General features: G+C 49.5%; 1 protein-coding gene across 2 annotated transcripts in view; it reads left to right on the top strand.

The window, feature by feature from the left end:
• Positions 1-14,665, top strand: part of Znf827 (zinc finger protein 827) — a 177,641-nt gene that overhangs the window by 106,558 nt on the left and 56,418 nt on the right. For both annotated transcript variants that reach the window (XM_059264291.1, XM_059264292.1), the window contains exon 8: positions 7,491-7,594. In XM_059264291.1, coding sequence (XP_059120274.1) covers positions 7,491-7,594 — 104 coding nt within the window. The remainder of the gene's footprint in view (positions 1-7,490; positions 7,595-14,665) is intronic.

The raw sequence follows: 14,665 nt of genomic DNA on the forward strand, positions 1-14,665 counted from the left end.
CTCTCTCTCTCTCTCTCTTTTCCCCTCTCCCCCTCTCCCCCATCCCTCTCTGTGTGTGTGTGCACTTGTGGGTATATGTGCATGTGCTTGAGCTTATGTGTGGAGCTCACTAATTTGGTGAGGCTCGCTGGCCAGCAAACTCCAGTGCTCCACCTGCCTCTGCCTCCCCAGTGCTAAGATTTCACTCTGCACAGTCACTGGGAATCTGAACTGAGATGCGCGTGCTCGCACAGGCCGCCGTCTCCCAGCCCTCAGGCTTCTCTTCCGTCTGCATCCACCTTCCTTCCTTCCTTGTCTGGCCCCGTCCTTGCAGTCCAGTGGGAACTCCCGCAGTGCTGGTGCAGGAAGTGAGGCCGTGAGCCCTTGAACTTCCTGCTCTGCGTGAAGACAGCTCCTGTTGGCCCCCGGATGTTAAAGGTGGAAATATCTGTGCCACAGCCCAGCACTTAGTGAACGCATCACTGTTTAGAGCTATGATTTTTCATGGACTGCTTTATTATTTATTGTGAATCTTTCTTTTTGCAGCCCTGTGCTGTGTGGGGCCTGGCGTTGGCCACTCTGGATAGCAGGACTAGCCCTTCTTATCTTAGCTCGTAGATTTGCTACAGGGGAAACATGATCATGCACATCAAAACCTGTTTCACTTTGATCCAGAAAAGAAACTCAAATACATAAAAGTTTAGAAGATGTCTTTCCTAAGCAACAAAACAGAAAAAGAAACAGGTGGTTTGGGTCTATTGGAAGTTGACCCAACTCCTACATGTGGGTGCTGACTGTTCCTGGACTGTTTAGATGAACTGACCAGGTCGCCTGCCTCCATCCGAGGCCAAAGGGAACACACTGCAGTGGACTGTGATGCTGATAAGTGAAAACAACTGATGACCCCTGCCCAATGGGTATTAGCTACTACCACCTGCCACCTTCCCATCAACACAACCAAAATACGATCTTCTCTTTCTTGTTTTTTATTTTATTCTCCCACTTATCTACCTATCTATCTATTTCTCTAGCTAGCTAGTTATTTATTAATTTTTCCTTCCTTAAACTTCCCCTTTCTGGGGGTCGGGGAGGACGGGATCTAATGTTGCCCCAGCTGGCCTTGAACTCATGAGGTAGCTAAGGGCAATCTCAATCTCCTTCCTGGTCCTCCAGCCTCCACATCCCATGTGCTGAGTTACCGAGAGGTGATTCAGCACACCTGCTCGATTGGTGCTTAGGTTGGAAGTCGGGGCTCAGTGTATGCTGGGCTACGGCTCAGCCAACTGAACCACGTTTGCAGCCCCTTAGCTCACCTTCTGATGGTGGGTGTTGCCTTAGTTTGGGTTTCCATTACTGTGAAGAGACACCATGGCCACTGCAACTCCTATAAAGGAAAACATTTAGCTGGGGTAGCTCACAGCTTCAGAGGTTTAGTCCATTGTCATCACATTGTGACATGGTGCTGGAGAAGGAGCTGAAAGTCCTACATCTTGACCCACAGTCAACAGGAAGTGGTCTGAGACACTGGGTGTAGCTTGAGCATATATGAGACCTCAAAGCCCACCCCCACAGTAACACACTTTCTCCAACAAGGCCACACGTCCTAGTAGTGCCACTCCCTGTGAACTGATGGGGTCAGTTACACGCAAACCAGCACAGCCTCTTTACAGTAAAAATTACAGAAGACTGGGTAGCTGTAGACCGGGGGCAAGGGCCGTGTGATAGTCACAGACTCATTTTCTGGGATAATTTGTAGCCAACCTAGATTTCCAGCTCAGGGATTGCACAAACTTCCTTCCCTGTCCATTGTGAAGTCTGGCTTATGTCCCTTCTGTTTTTCTCCCTGTGGGGAGGGAGCCCCAGGTACCTTTGGGACTTTCCCCCACCAAGCAGTAACTGGCAACCTCACATCACTTGACCATGATGCCTTGAGCACCACATTGTCCAACACCATTGAGAACTGTCGGGCTTCTGTACTTCACAACCCACTGCCCTGTGCAGCTGGAAGCGACAGATGTAGGGCTGGACCTTGACATATGGCCAAAGTAAGACTACCTATGCTTAGAGACCCAAGTCCTTGTACAGGCTGGCACTCTGCAGGGGTACTTTTCCTCCAGCATGGGGAGGATGTGAGGATGGTGTTCATAGCCACAGTACCCTGGATACCTTAATATCTTTTCCTCTTTATATGTTTGAGACAGGATCTCATTCTGTAGTACAGCCTAGCCTGGATCTATGTAGTTCAAGCTGGCCTGGAACTTGAGGTCATCTTCCATTGTTGAGGTTACAGGCTGAGGCCCAGCTGAGAGCAGCTTGCCTTTAGAAGCAATGGGTGGGCATGGCTCAGGGGCTGCAGAAGTTTTAGAAAACTGGGGCACAGCTTAGCTTTTAGAAAGAAACCGATTGGGTCAATTTCACTTCCCTGTACTTCTGTTTATAAAAACACAGCTTGCTCCTGCTCTCTAGGAACCTGCATATTGAGATAGTCTCTCTCTACCACTGCTCTTCTGGTCCTTCCTTACATGTGCTCTGAGAAGGCCCCATGGGTCTGTGTTGTTCAGGATTCCTTAGGTATTCAGAGCCTGGGGAAATCTAAGGCGGATAATGAAGGCAGCCTGCCTGGGTTCGAACTTTGCTTCAGCTCTAGCATGGACAGTTCATCGCTTCTCTAAGAAGTCCACTCATCTGTATGATAGGGATATAATAATGGTGGCTGTCCTCACAGGATCCTCTGAGGATTACCTGAAGCCACGCCAGAAACAGTGTGAGGGTGTGCTAGGTCCTCAGAACTGTACTGTGTAAACCTCACTAACTAAGCCTTGACAGCACCACCAGAAAGATGAATTCGGAGCCACATTCTCAGTGGTGAAACTCAGGCTACAGGGATTGTTTGATGAAGGCGCTTGAGTAAGTGGCCAGTATGGATGCCAGTCTACCCGTGTCTTAAGGCTCATCCTGGTAAACACCATGCCAGTGTCAATGTAGGAAACTGCAGTGGTCTAGCCTGGACTAGTGCTGTGTTAACCGCATTTCTCTTCATGGGTAACCTTTACTGCCTTGACTCCTAGACGTTTCTGCATTGACCCTCTGACCCCACAAACGTAAGTGCTCCTTTTGGTGCATTTTTGTGTTTGGCATGACACTCTTCACATTCTATTGCCTCCAAAGAATTTTTTCTGTGCAGGATGAAGCTGGCTTGAAGAATAGAGAACTTACTTGGAAGTAACTGACCCAAGATCACTTTGTTTTTGACTCAGTTTCCTCGGGGGCTGCACTGCTCACTCTCGGGACCCGTGCCATGGAAGAGGGTAGCAAGATGCAGCATCTGCTCCGTATCCCTGCCAAACCCAGGACGCTCTTTCCTTTGTGGAGCCCAGCAGCCTGGGCTTGCTTCTCCTGGGAGTCTTGGGGTTGGTGTAAACAGCCTGTGGTTTCCACCTGCTCTTTTTAAAGCCTTCCTCCAGCAGCGTGGCCCTCTGCTGGCTTGCCGCACTGCCCTCCAGCAGCGTGGCCCTCTGCTGGCCTGCCGCACTGCCCTCCAGCAGCATGGCCCTCTGCTGGCCTGCCGCACTGCCCTCCAGCTGCGTGGCCCTCTGCTGGCCTGCCGCACTGCCCTCCAGCTGCGTGGCCCTCTGCTGGCTTGCCGCACTGCCCTCCAGCAGCGTGGCCCTCTGCTGGCCTGCCGCACTGCCCTCCAGCAGCGTGGCCCTCTGCTGGCCTGCCGCACTGCCCTCCAGCTGCGTGGCCCTCTGCTGGCTTGCCGCACTGCCCTCCAGCTGCGTGGCCCTCTGCTGGCTTGCCGCACTGCCCACCAGCAGCACCACTTCCTGTCCGTGCAGTGGTGTAGCCACCTGCCTGGTTTTCTCAAGCCCTCCAGGCTGTCTCCGGTAGTCAGTGACTGAAAACCAAGTCCTGTCCTACCTCCCCACTTACTGAAGACACTGTTCTTAGGCAGTGCATCTGTGGGAAGGTCAAAGCCATGCTCCCAGCACTGGGGTCCCACTCATCTCTCTCCATGTGGCTTTCTTGCAGCTCTACATGCTGACTGTCCTCAGTCCATGTTCCTCAGGCTTCTGGGAACCTGGTGACACTACCCTCCTTCTGATCATTGAGGCCCCTGGCCAGGCCAACCTCCCCTGTCATACAGAGCCCTTTTCCTCCATTGCCTCAGCCACCTGCCCCACTTCCTAGCTAGTACTTCCTAGCTGAGACATGCCTCTCATCCAGATCTGCCGATGTCCTGATCTCCCACCACCATGGTGGGTGTGACTCATGTTCCCAGGCCCACTCAGCACAGGCACTCACCAAGTAGCTGCTGTAGAACTGAGGACAGACTCTGGCCATAGCTGTAATAGTTACCCATAAAAGTGAGCAGGGCACAGTTCTCAGTGGTGTGGATATTTATGAACACACTTTCAAGGGCTACTCTTGGGACTTCAGGGTCCCCAAAAGGAAGTTTCTACTAGGTCCCCTGAGCCCTCGTTTTTCAAGGTGGCTCAGCCAGGTGTGGTGCCACGTTTGTGCAATCTCAGCAGCTGGGAGGTAGAGGCAGGAAGATCATCCTTGGCCATGGAACAAGTTCAAGGCCAGCCTGAAGACCCTGTCTCAGAGATAAATAAATAAGCACTCCTTTAATCCCAGAACTCTGGAGGCAGAGGCAAGTGGATGTCTGTGAGTTCAAGGCCAGCCTGGTCTACAGAGTTAGTTCCAGGACAGCCAGAGCTACACAGAGAGACCCTGTCTTGAAGATAGGTAGGTAGATAGATAGATAGATAGATAGATAGATAGATAGATAGATAGGTAGATAGGTAGGTAGATAGATAGATAGACAGATAAAATCAAGGTAGTTTCTATAGTTTCTACATCATGGTCACATGATGGCCTACTCACCTTCCCTTAGGCAGTGTCACTTTGTGTGTGAGCTTCAGAGTTAATGACATGGAAAACGTGTGCGTGCGTGCGTGCGTGCGTGCATGTGTGCATGAGTGTGTGCATGGGTGTGTGTGTGTGTGTTGATGGGGATGGAGCCCGGTCTCATGCATGCTCAACAAGCACTCTGCCGATGAACTTCAGCCCAGCCCTGGTGTCAAGAAGCCTCATGCCCCGTCTGACCAGCGTTTTCCCTCACTCCTTAGTGTTCTTTGGTCCTTAAGAGTCTTCCTCCTGCCGGGCGGTGGTGGCGCACGCCTTTAATCCCAGCACTCGGGAGGCAGAGCCAGGCGGATCTCTGTGAGTTCAAGGCCAGCCTGGGCTACCAAGTGAGTCCCAGGAGAGGCGCAAAGCTACACAGAGAAACCCTGTCTCGAAAAAATCCAAAAAAAAAAAAAAAAAAAAAAAAAAGAGTCTTCCTCCTGTGAGGGCTGGACATTATCCTAACCCCACAGCTGACGAGGGCTTCTAAGTCGGAACGGCTTTCTCTTTGTTTGTTGCAATGACTTCTATGCAAAGGGGACTTCCCTTTTTGTTAACTTGTATGGAAAAGTTGATTAATTTGTTCTCCTTTGGGCTACACATTAAAATAAATCCCATTTATTCAGCATTTGCTGTGTGCACTGGCATCATACAGAACAGTCCATGGATGCTTCTGTTTGACCCTCACACCGCCTTGGTGATGTGTGAGCACTGTTATCCCATTTATAGAGGAGAAATGGAGGCCCAAGAAGTGACGGAATGTGTGCGAGGTCGCCCCAGCGTGCTAGTGTAGCTGGAGTTCCGGTTCTGGCGCACATGCACTCAGCCAGCAAATGTTTCTGCCACTTGCAGCTTCTGTGTGGTCGGTCTGAAACTTTGCTGTGTCCGTGCTCTGAGTGGACCACAGCTTGTGCACTCTTAAACCCCGTTTAGATTGGTTACTGCTTATGATACAAACTCAAAGCGTGCCAGGCAGAGTCACGGGCAGTGTAGCCTAACCATTATAGTGGAACTGTATTGCCCAATGATGTGTGCTTTCCTTTAAAACAATGCTCTCTTCCACTTTTATCTTAATACCATCTCCTTCATATGTATTTGTTGTAACTGTAGTCTAGGGCCATGCTTAGAAAGGCAGCACCAGGTGTGGGATTCTCTGTTCTTTGTCCTGCTCCTTCAAGCTGCTGAGTCACCCTGCCTCTGGGAAGGTCTGGCCAATCCCAGGCCCTGCTGGGAGGCAGGAGTAGAGCCTAGGGAAAGAGCTCTTCTTCTGGGTGCAGGCTTCTTCTGCAGCTTAGGTTTATCTGGCCCCAGCTTGTGTCAGGTAGCCTCAGCCCAGGGGCTTCATCACCAGCTCTGTCTTCGTCCCTCCGATCTGGGGACCGTGTAACTGCCAATGGCCTTGCCGCCACCTCGGGTCAGTTCCTCTGGTTGGATTTTCTGTGATGTGCACAGCCAGTGCTTTCTGTTCTCCAGGGAGGACCTGGATTGGATACCGTGTAGCCCCACGTGTGATTGCAACACTCAGTTTGCTGGAGAGGTTTAGACAGTGGTGTGGTGGCCGGGTTAGAACCCCAGTGTTCTCTGGCAGTTCTGTGGAGAGACTCCCAATAGGAGTTCTCATGGGTCACTACGAGCGGCTCATGCTGCCCAAGTTGATGCTGTCCTTGTCTGTAAAGCTGCAGCCTGTGTCCTCTGCAGCATGGCTTCCCAGCTTACAGAACCATCCCAGTTCCAGCCTGAGCTGCAGTTTCTGTGGGCCCAGCAGGTTTTTCCTGAGTGCAGTAGCCCCAGGCTCCACTCTGGTGTGCCTCCCTTGTGTGCTGTTAGTGTCTGAGGGGCCAGGTGACAGATTATGGAACAAGCAGGCTGGTCCATCTCCTCCACTGGAGAAAACACAGAGAAGTTCTTTTTGATTCGGAGCCAGCAGTGATCTTCATTCATGCCCGGAAAGCATGTGAGCAGGCAGGGAAAATACACTCAGCCACTGAGCCGGCCCTAGACTTGAGTTTCACTGTGTTTCAAATGTGATGTTTTAGGGGCTGGAGAGAGGCTCGGTGGTTATGAATGCTTACTCCTTTTGGAGAGGACTCGGGTTCGGTTCCCAACACTCACGTCAGATAGCTCAACCACCTGACTTCACTTCCCCTGCATCCCACCCTCTCTTCTGGCTGCCATATGTGTGTCCCACACATGAGTACACACACACACACACACACACACACACACACACACACACGTGAGTATATACACATACATACACACACAAGTATGCACACACACACACACACACACACGAGTACAGACATGCATACACGAGTATACACACATGTACACACACAAATAAAAATAATTCTTTTTTTTAATAAAGGTCATGTTTTATTTGTGGACCCTGGGTATGAAAACAGTGCCCATGTGATGCTCTTCTGAGACAACCTGTCCTCTCTTCCTCAGTTACAAGCATAGTCTTATTTATATTCCTTAAATGTCATTGAAAAAGCACCAGTCTTCCCAGTATTGTGTGTGTATGTTTGGAGCCAGATGCGCTGGGTGTGTTAAATAACTTTAATTTACTAAACCTCCCTCCTCCTCCCCTGCCCCAGCCCTTTCTTTTCAGAAGACACGTTTAGACAATCACCATTCACCTCCAATTCTAAAGACCTGCTGCCCGGAGAAGCCGTGCTACATGGAAGAATACCAGCTGCAGGTAAGGACACACTGTTGCCCGCTTCTGCCGCCGCCGCCGCCGCCAGGTACTTGAGAATGGCTTTTCTGAAATGTGTTTTCAGATGCTCATGGCTTAGGCATTGCAGCTATTCCTGTGAAGGTGGGTTTTAGAAAAGAGGGAGACGTGCCTTTGAAACTGCCATAAAAGTTTACTGACATAAAGTGCAGACTCTGGTCACTCCTTTGTCTGTTTTAGGATCTGATCATCCCGTCCTGGCTGTTATTTTGTCTATGTAGTGAATTTCTTTGTCTTTAAAATAGAGAACTGTAAGGGCAGGGGGACGGCCGGGACGGCTCGGTCAGTGAAGTGTTTGATACACCATCATGAGGACCTGAGCTCCATCCCAGCTCACATACCCGAGCCGCACTGCTCACCTACAGTCCCAGGATGGCAGACAAGACAGCAGGCACTGGGGCCTGCTGGGCAGCCACTCTGGCCAAATCCAGGCTGCAGGTTTATGAGAGATCCTGTGTCAAAGCTAAGGTGAGGAGGACCTCAGTGTTGAGCTCTGGCCTCCACACATGTGCATGTACACAGACAGACAGACAGACAGACACACACACACACACACACATACACACACACACACACACATACACACACACACACACACACATACACACACACACACACATACACACACACACACACACACACACACACACACACACACACACACGGAAGCTATAACCTGAAAATGATTCTGTCATATATGTTGTCAGTAGTTAAGGCAGGCGGTAAGAGCTGGGGGAGGCTGGGGTGAGCACTAGCTGCTGTAGCCTCTGGGCTCCACAAACACCACCGTCCATAGAAGGGACTCAGCCCATCCGGGAGACATGACCTCCCTGAATTCCATCTCTCTTAGCCACAGCACTGACTACAGCCACCATCGGAGCCTCCTTGCAATCTCAGCCATCAACACACAATTTCCTGCCTATCCTTCACTTCCTTTTTCTAAAGTAAAAGAGTGTTATGCTTTTATCAAGGCATAGCTGTCCCTCAGGGCGCGCGCATGCGCGTGTTAACAATTGTTATGGAGCATATGATAACCACTTACCCACCCACCCTCCAATTCCACCACCATCCATTCTGTCTTGGCCATTGACAGACACTCAAAAACACTCCATGATCCCTGTCCTCAGAATGTCTCTGAGAGCAGAATGGGAGACTGGGGTTCTGTGTGAATGTGTGTGTGTGTGTGTGTGTGTGTGTGTGTGTGTGTGTGTGTGCAGGAAGGGCTTCAAACAGGGTTATTGCCCCTGTAACCCTTTCCAGAATCAAGTCCAAGTACTGCCACACCCCCAGGAGCTGTGCTTTACAGAATGTTAAGAGCTGAGTAACTTAAATGTAGAAGAGTCAAGTGGTTTCTTCCGAAGTGTTATGTGAGTGTCACAGTGTGTGCCATGCAGAGGGGAAAGTCAAGCCTGCCCTTCTTCAATCTAGCAGTGGCAGATCCCAGAGTCTCGTCCCAGCGTCTTCTTGGCTCTATAGATGGAACATTTCTGCTCAGTCTCTGGAGGGAGCGTGCACACATGGGAAGACATGATGTAATGGTTGGTTCTAGGGATGGAAGAACATTCTGTTTAGTTTTCTATCTTCCTTCTCAGGCAGGGTGTCTTGGAGCTACTTTTTGCTCCCTACAGTGTCGTTTGAAAAGCTGTCACCCTGGTCCCAAAAATTATTGCCCTGCTGTTCAGTTGATGGATTGTGACTTTCTAATGTCAAAATAACTGCCCAGGAATTGCCTGTCAGAGTGCTGTGACCCATACAGCTAGTATCCCATGATATATATATATACACACACACACACACACACACACACACACACACACACACACACACATATATATCTGTATGTATGGCCCCATGTTGCTGGTGTCACATCTGGCTTAGCTGTGTTTAAAATTTTAAAAATTGGAGGGTTTGGAGGAGACAAATCAGAGAATGTTTAACTGCAGTGTGTGTGGGAGGTGTTCTGTGGTGGTAGATTTACATTACATGTTAGATAAACTCACATTTTTAAAGCTAGCTTTTATTTGTGGGGAGATGGGGTGAACTTCACTGGGACTTTAAACATGCAAACCAATTCTCACAAAGAATAATGAAGCTGCTGTTGAACAGAGTCCTTCTGTAGGCAGCGGAAAACCAAATGATCCTTGTGTGTTCACATTTTGCTTAAGTAAATGAGGAATTTGGTTTTTGGCGTGGAAGGTGAAAATACTTTGGAAATAGAGTTAAAATGAAAAGATTTGAAATGCCAGGGGCATGCAGTCGTGAAGTTTTCCTCACTGAAGACAGTACTGTAAAGAGAGCCCCAGTAACCCACTAACTAGAAAAGACCAATTTGGATGAACCAGAGTTGCAATGTGGACACCCTGAAGGAAAACAGGCTTCCTTCAAGTCTGGACTGTGTAAATGGCCACTGTATCCTTGTGCCAGCTTCCTGGTCCCTTCATGCAGCTCTGAGAGGCACAGAAGCCTCACTGGAGGAGGGCTTGCTTTGGCTCACAGTTCAGAGTTTACAGCCATCACCGAGCAGAGGGCCGGGTGCTCAGAACAGCTTGGTCTGTAATGCCCGCTGAAGAGCAGAGTCAGGAACTCCACGCTCAGCTTTCCATCTTTTCCCTTCTTCTCTTTTTACTCAGTTCAACTCCCAGACTCTGAGAGACTGTTCACTAACCATCAAGGTGGGCATCAACTCCTCACCTAATCCTCTCTAATCTAGCCCTGACAGACACCCCAAAGTCCGCTTCACTAATGCCCGTGGTGTTGGAAAGTGCCCGCGCACACACGTGGGGTCAGAAGGCAGCTTGCAGCAGTCGGTCTGTCTCTCTCTCCGTGTGCAGCTCCCGGGGTCAAACTCAGGTCGCCACGCTTACCGGCGGGTGGTTTCCTCGCTGCCTCTGAAGGGGTTCTTAGTCCAGTCAAGTGCAAAGTAGGAGCTCATGATCGCAGCCACCAACCAGAGTTTTTGAATGAACTATTTGTAAACGATTTATTTATTTTTATTTTATGTGCATTGGTGTTTTTGCCTGCAAGTGTGTCTGTCTATGTGAGGGTGTCGGACCCCCTGGAACTGGAGTTACAGAGAGGTGTGAGCTGTCATAGGGCACTGGGAATTGACCCTGGGTCCTCTGGAAGAGTGGTCAGTGCTCTTAACCACTGCGCCATCTGCAGCCCCCTGAATGAACTACTTTTCCGTCGTCTCCCGTTAGGTTTAGTGAGAGTCCGTTTGCATGTGACAAGGAGGGAGCCTGTGTGTTTTGTTACTGAAATATCAGGTGGTGAAGTCTTGCCTCTTGATGCTGTTGGACACTACCCAGTGGTGTGCACCACCTCGCCACACTGAAAGCAGGGACGTGTGGATCCCAAAATACATCTGGACCTAAGGGTGCCACATAGACGTTCTCAGTTCACACGTGCGTTTACTGGTTCAGTGCTAAGAACAGAGACGGAAGCTCCAGTTGGAGATCTTAAAAGATCTGGAAAACCCTGAATGACACTTGAGCAGCAGATTGCTGAACCACTGGGGAATGTGGGATTTAAAGGAGAACCTGGACAGGGGTCTTGTAGTCCCAGGATAGCATCACTAGTGAGAGCCTGGGTAGAGACAAGGAAGGAGGGGCCCAGAAGTTGACTCATCTGGGACAGTGATCCACTTTGCAGTCAACAGGTTGGTATGAAAGGTAACTGCGCAGAAATGGGAGGCAGGGAAGAGGTGGCTGGTGGGGAGGCAGGGGTGAGGGTGGCTGTCTTTTCCATCTGTCTTTTTAGTGCATAGGTACAAACTTGTTAGTGTATCAGTGAAAGCTTCAGCATTCTTAGAAACCTTTTTCTAGGTCATTTAAATGCCGCCATTAAAATATTATTTTCTACTCTTTATTCCCTTAGCAAACTTATTTCCTCAGGAAATGCAAGATCAGTGTCAGCCCAGTGGATTTTCTTTGGTTCCCAGTGGTGAGTGAGGCTCAGTATGGCCAGTGACAGTCTACAGAATCCCTGGTACATGCAGCAAATACAGCGATATTTCAACAGCAGACTTTGGTATATTGTTCTAAACTGCTGTGGTTGGATTTGAAGTGCCCTCGGTGGCCTGTGTGTGTAGAAGGCTTGGTTCTCAGCTTTGTGGTCTTGGGAGGAGGTAGGACCTTTAGCAGAGAGGGCTCAATGTTAGGTCAATGGAGATATGCCCCTGCAGGAGATACTAGAGCCCTGGCCCCTCCTACTTTCTCTTTGCTTCTTGGCCACAGTGAGGTGAGGTAGATTTGCCAAGCCCAGGCTCCCACCATGATGCTCTGCGCTGCCACTGGCCCAGAGGAATGGGGCCAAGCAAACGTGGTACTCTGGGCGGTGAGCCACAGTGAGCTTTTTGCCCCATTACGTGGGTTTTCTCACTTGTCGCTGTGCAAGATGACTGGCACATCGGCGTTTACTGGTGGGATAACATCATTCTCCAAGTGCTCCCCAAGGGGGGGCCACAGCAGTGCAAGGGAGTCCTCCATGCTAGATCCGAGTTCCAGTCAAAGTGGAGAGCTGTGCCAAGGGGGCCCGTGGTCAGTTTCTGTATGTGGCTGCATTTGGGGCAGTGAGTGGGAGTGGTGGAGTAGGGTGATGTTGGTAGGAGCTACGGACTGTGAAGAAATCGAGAATAGCACAGTTAACAAGGCATTTGCCTTCAGCAGATGGCATCTGCAGCTCACAGCTGCTACCATCTCAGAGACACAGAATAAGCCCAGAGCCTCCCAGTGCCTTGGCTTGGTTGTGCCAGTATTTCGAGACTGACTTCCCTGAGAACCAGACCTGACATCCTCGCCTGCTGCGAGCATCTTAGGCAGCGGTAACATTGGGAATCCTTAATCATCATGAGACAAAAGTCATTGTCGCTTTGTGCCAGAGTGGTATGGGGACATGGGACCCCTAAAGGCACGTGTGGATCCTGAGTGTGCCCTGGGTGATTGTACAGAAGGGGTAAAGGAGCTTTCCTGTGAGGCGTGAGATAGAAATCACCAGTGTGTCTACCTCGGCACCCTTTGTCTGATCTATAATGGCCTCACTTGTGCAGCATATACGTTACAGAAGGAAGACTGAAGCCGGACGTCTTTCAGGGAAGGCCGTTACAGTCATACCTGCTGCCTCCATGTTTGTTTTCTCATCATCTTGCCGTGAGCAGGACCATTCAGGGAAAGCCTCAGTTCTGCTTGGAAACAATGTGGCGCTTCAATTCTGAATTATTATGATTTTGAAATCACAGCAGGGTTTGCTCTGTATCAAGCCAGAAACCAGAAACACAACCAGAGTGGGTGTGAAGGAAAATGTGGCTCTCCCTGGGATTCCTTCGCAGTGTTCAGGGCCTCTGCGCTTCTGTTTGTCATTTCAGATGGAGCCTGGAATTAGATGATGTAAAACATTTGTAAATTCCTACCCCCATTCTTTCTCACCATAAAAACGTTTTGTTGTTACTTACAATAAATCAATAAGAAGAAAAAGAGGAGAGAACATTAGCACCCTCTCCAAAAAGAGGCTCTTCTGAGTTGGCACTGGGGACATTTAGTTTCCTTGGGGACTTGGTTTGACAGTCAGAACTGGATGTTCAATGAAAAGATTGTTTTAGACATTGTCTGCTGGCTTTGGGAAAGTGGATGTCACTGATGTGCCTACACATGAACATGGACCTGAGCTCAGCTTTTCAGCACCCACATAAAAGCTGGGTGCGGTGGCACATATCTGTAACCCTAATTCTGGTGGATTAGGGTTACAGTGGAGCAGATCACCAGAGCTCACTGGCTAACTGGTCTAGTCAGTCAGTGAGCTCCAGCTCAGTGAGGACCCCCACCACCAACCACAGCTGTTGCTACCATCTCTAAATAAATAACTGAGGTGGAGAACAATAGAGGAAGATACAAGATGCCAAGTTCTGCCCTGTACATACACTTGCATACATGTGCCTGCACACCCGCATGCGTCTGTATTGGGGATTGATTTTGGCAACTCCACGTAGTTAAAAAGGAGGTTTATTTTGGGGTAACTTACAGCTAGTAAAGGGGTTGGTTACAGGATCCGGGAGAGGTGAGGTGCAGTCCAGCGGGGTTCTCTGGAGAACTCTGCTCGGTCTACCATCCAGCATCCAGGATCACCAGGAACCAAGAGAGCCGGCACATCCAGATCTCAGGTCTTAAGGGCTTTCGTCTCAGCCCCGCCTCAGGGGCAGGTCATAGGTAGGCGTGACAGTTACCGGAAGACTCACTGGGGGTAGTACTTCCAGGACAAAGCTGGAACAGCTACCCACTGCACATATGGCACACACACACAAGCAGGCTATGCTACACATAGAGACACACAGACACACAGACCAAAAAAAAAAACAAAAAACAAAAAACAAAAGAGTGAGGGAGGGATGAGGGGAAGAGAGAGCTATTGATTGATTCCTGCCCCCAGTCCAGTTCACTTCTCCACTCTCTGCCCTGCCCATCAGTCTAATTTAAGTGGTGCCAAGTCATATATCTCTATGGTTTGGCTCTTACATGCCCCCTAAAGTACCATGTGTTAAAGATTTTGTCTTTAGTTGATAGACTCTTGGGAGGTAATAAGGACTTTTGGACTAAAGTGATGTCACATAGAAGGAAGTTAGGTCACTGCAGCTGTGCCTTTAGAAAGGCCATTGGAGCATGCCGAGCCCTGTTTCCTGCTCCTAAGAGGAGAGCAGCTAGATCTCACCATGATGCTCTGTCTCTGTCTTACTACAGGACCAAAATGGCAGCACCAACTAACCATGGAGTTTATCGCTGATCTGGGAGACAAATCTTTCTTCTCTATAAAATGTTTCTCATAGGTATTTTGTCACAGTGTTGGGAAGCTGATTAACACTTTCTGAACCCTAAATAAATGGTACATTTGTGACAGTACCACCTCCAAGTCACTCTTGCCTGCCATGCCACTGGCTAGAGCCAATGATTCCCTTGAGACAGTTAGTTGAAAAGATACATTTAAAGCTGTGTATTTCATTTCTCTTTGTTTCCAGACCTCATGTGATTCCAAGAGATGGAGACCACT

Source organism: Peromyscus eremicus, chromosome 5 (assembly GCF_949786415.1).
Source record: "Peromyscus eremicus chromosome 5, PerEre_H2_v1, whole genome shotgun sequence".
Classification (NCBI taxonomy): Eukaryota; Metazoa; Chordata; class Mammalia; order Rodentia; family Cricetidae; genus Peromyscus; species Peromyscus eremicus.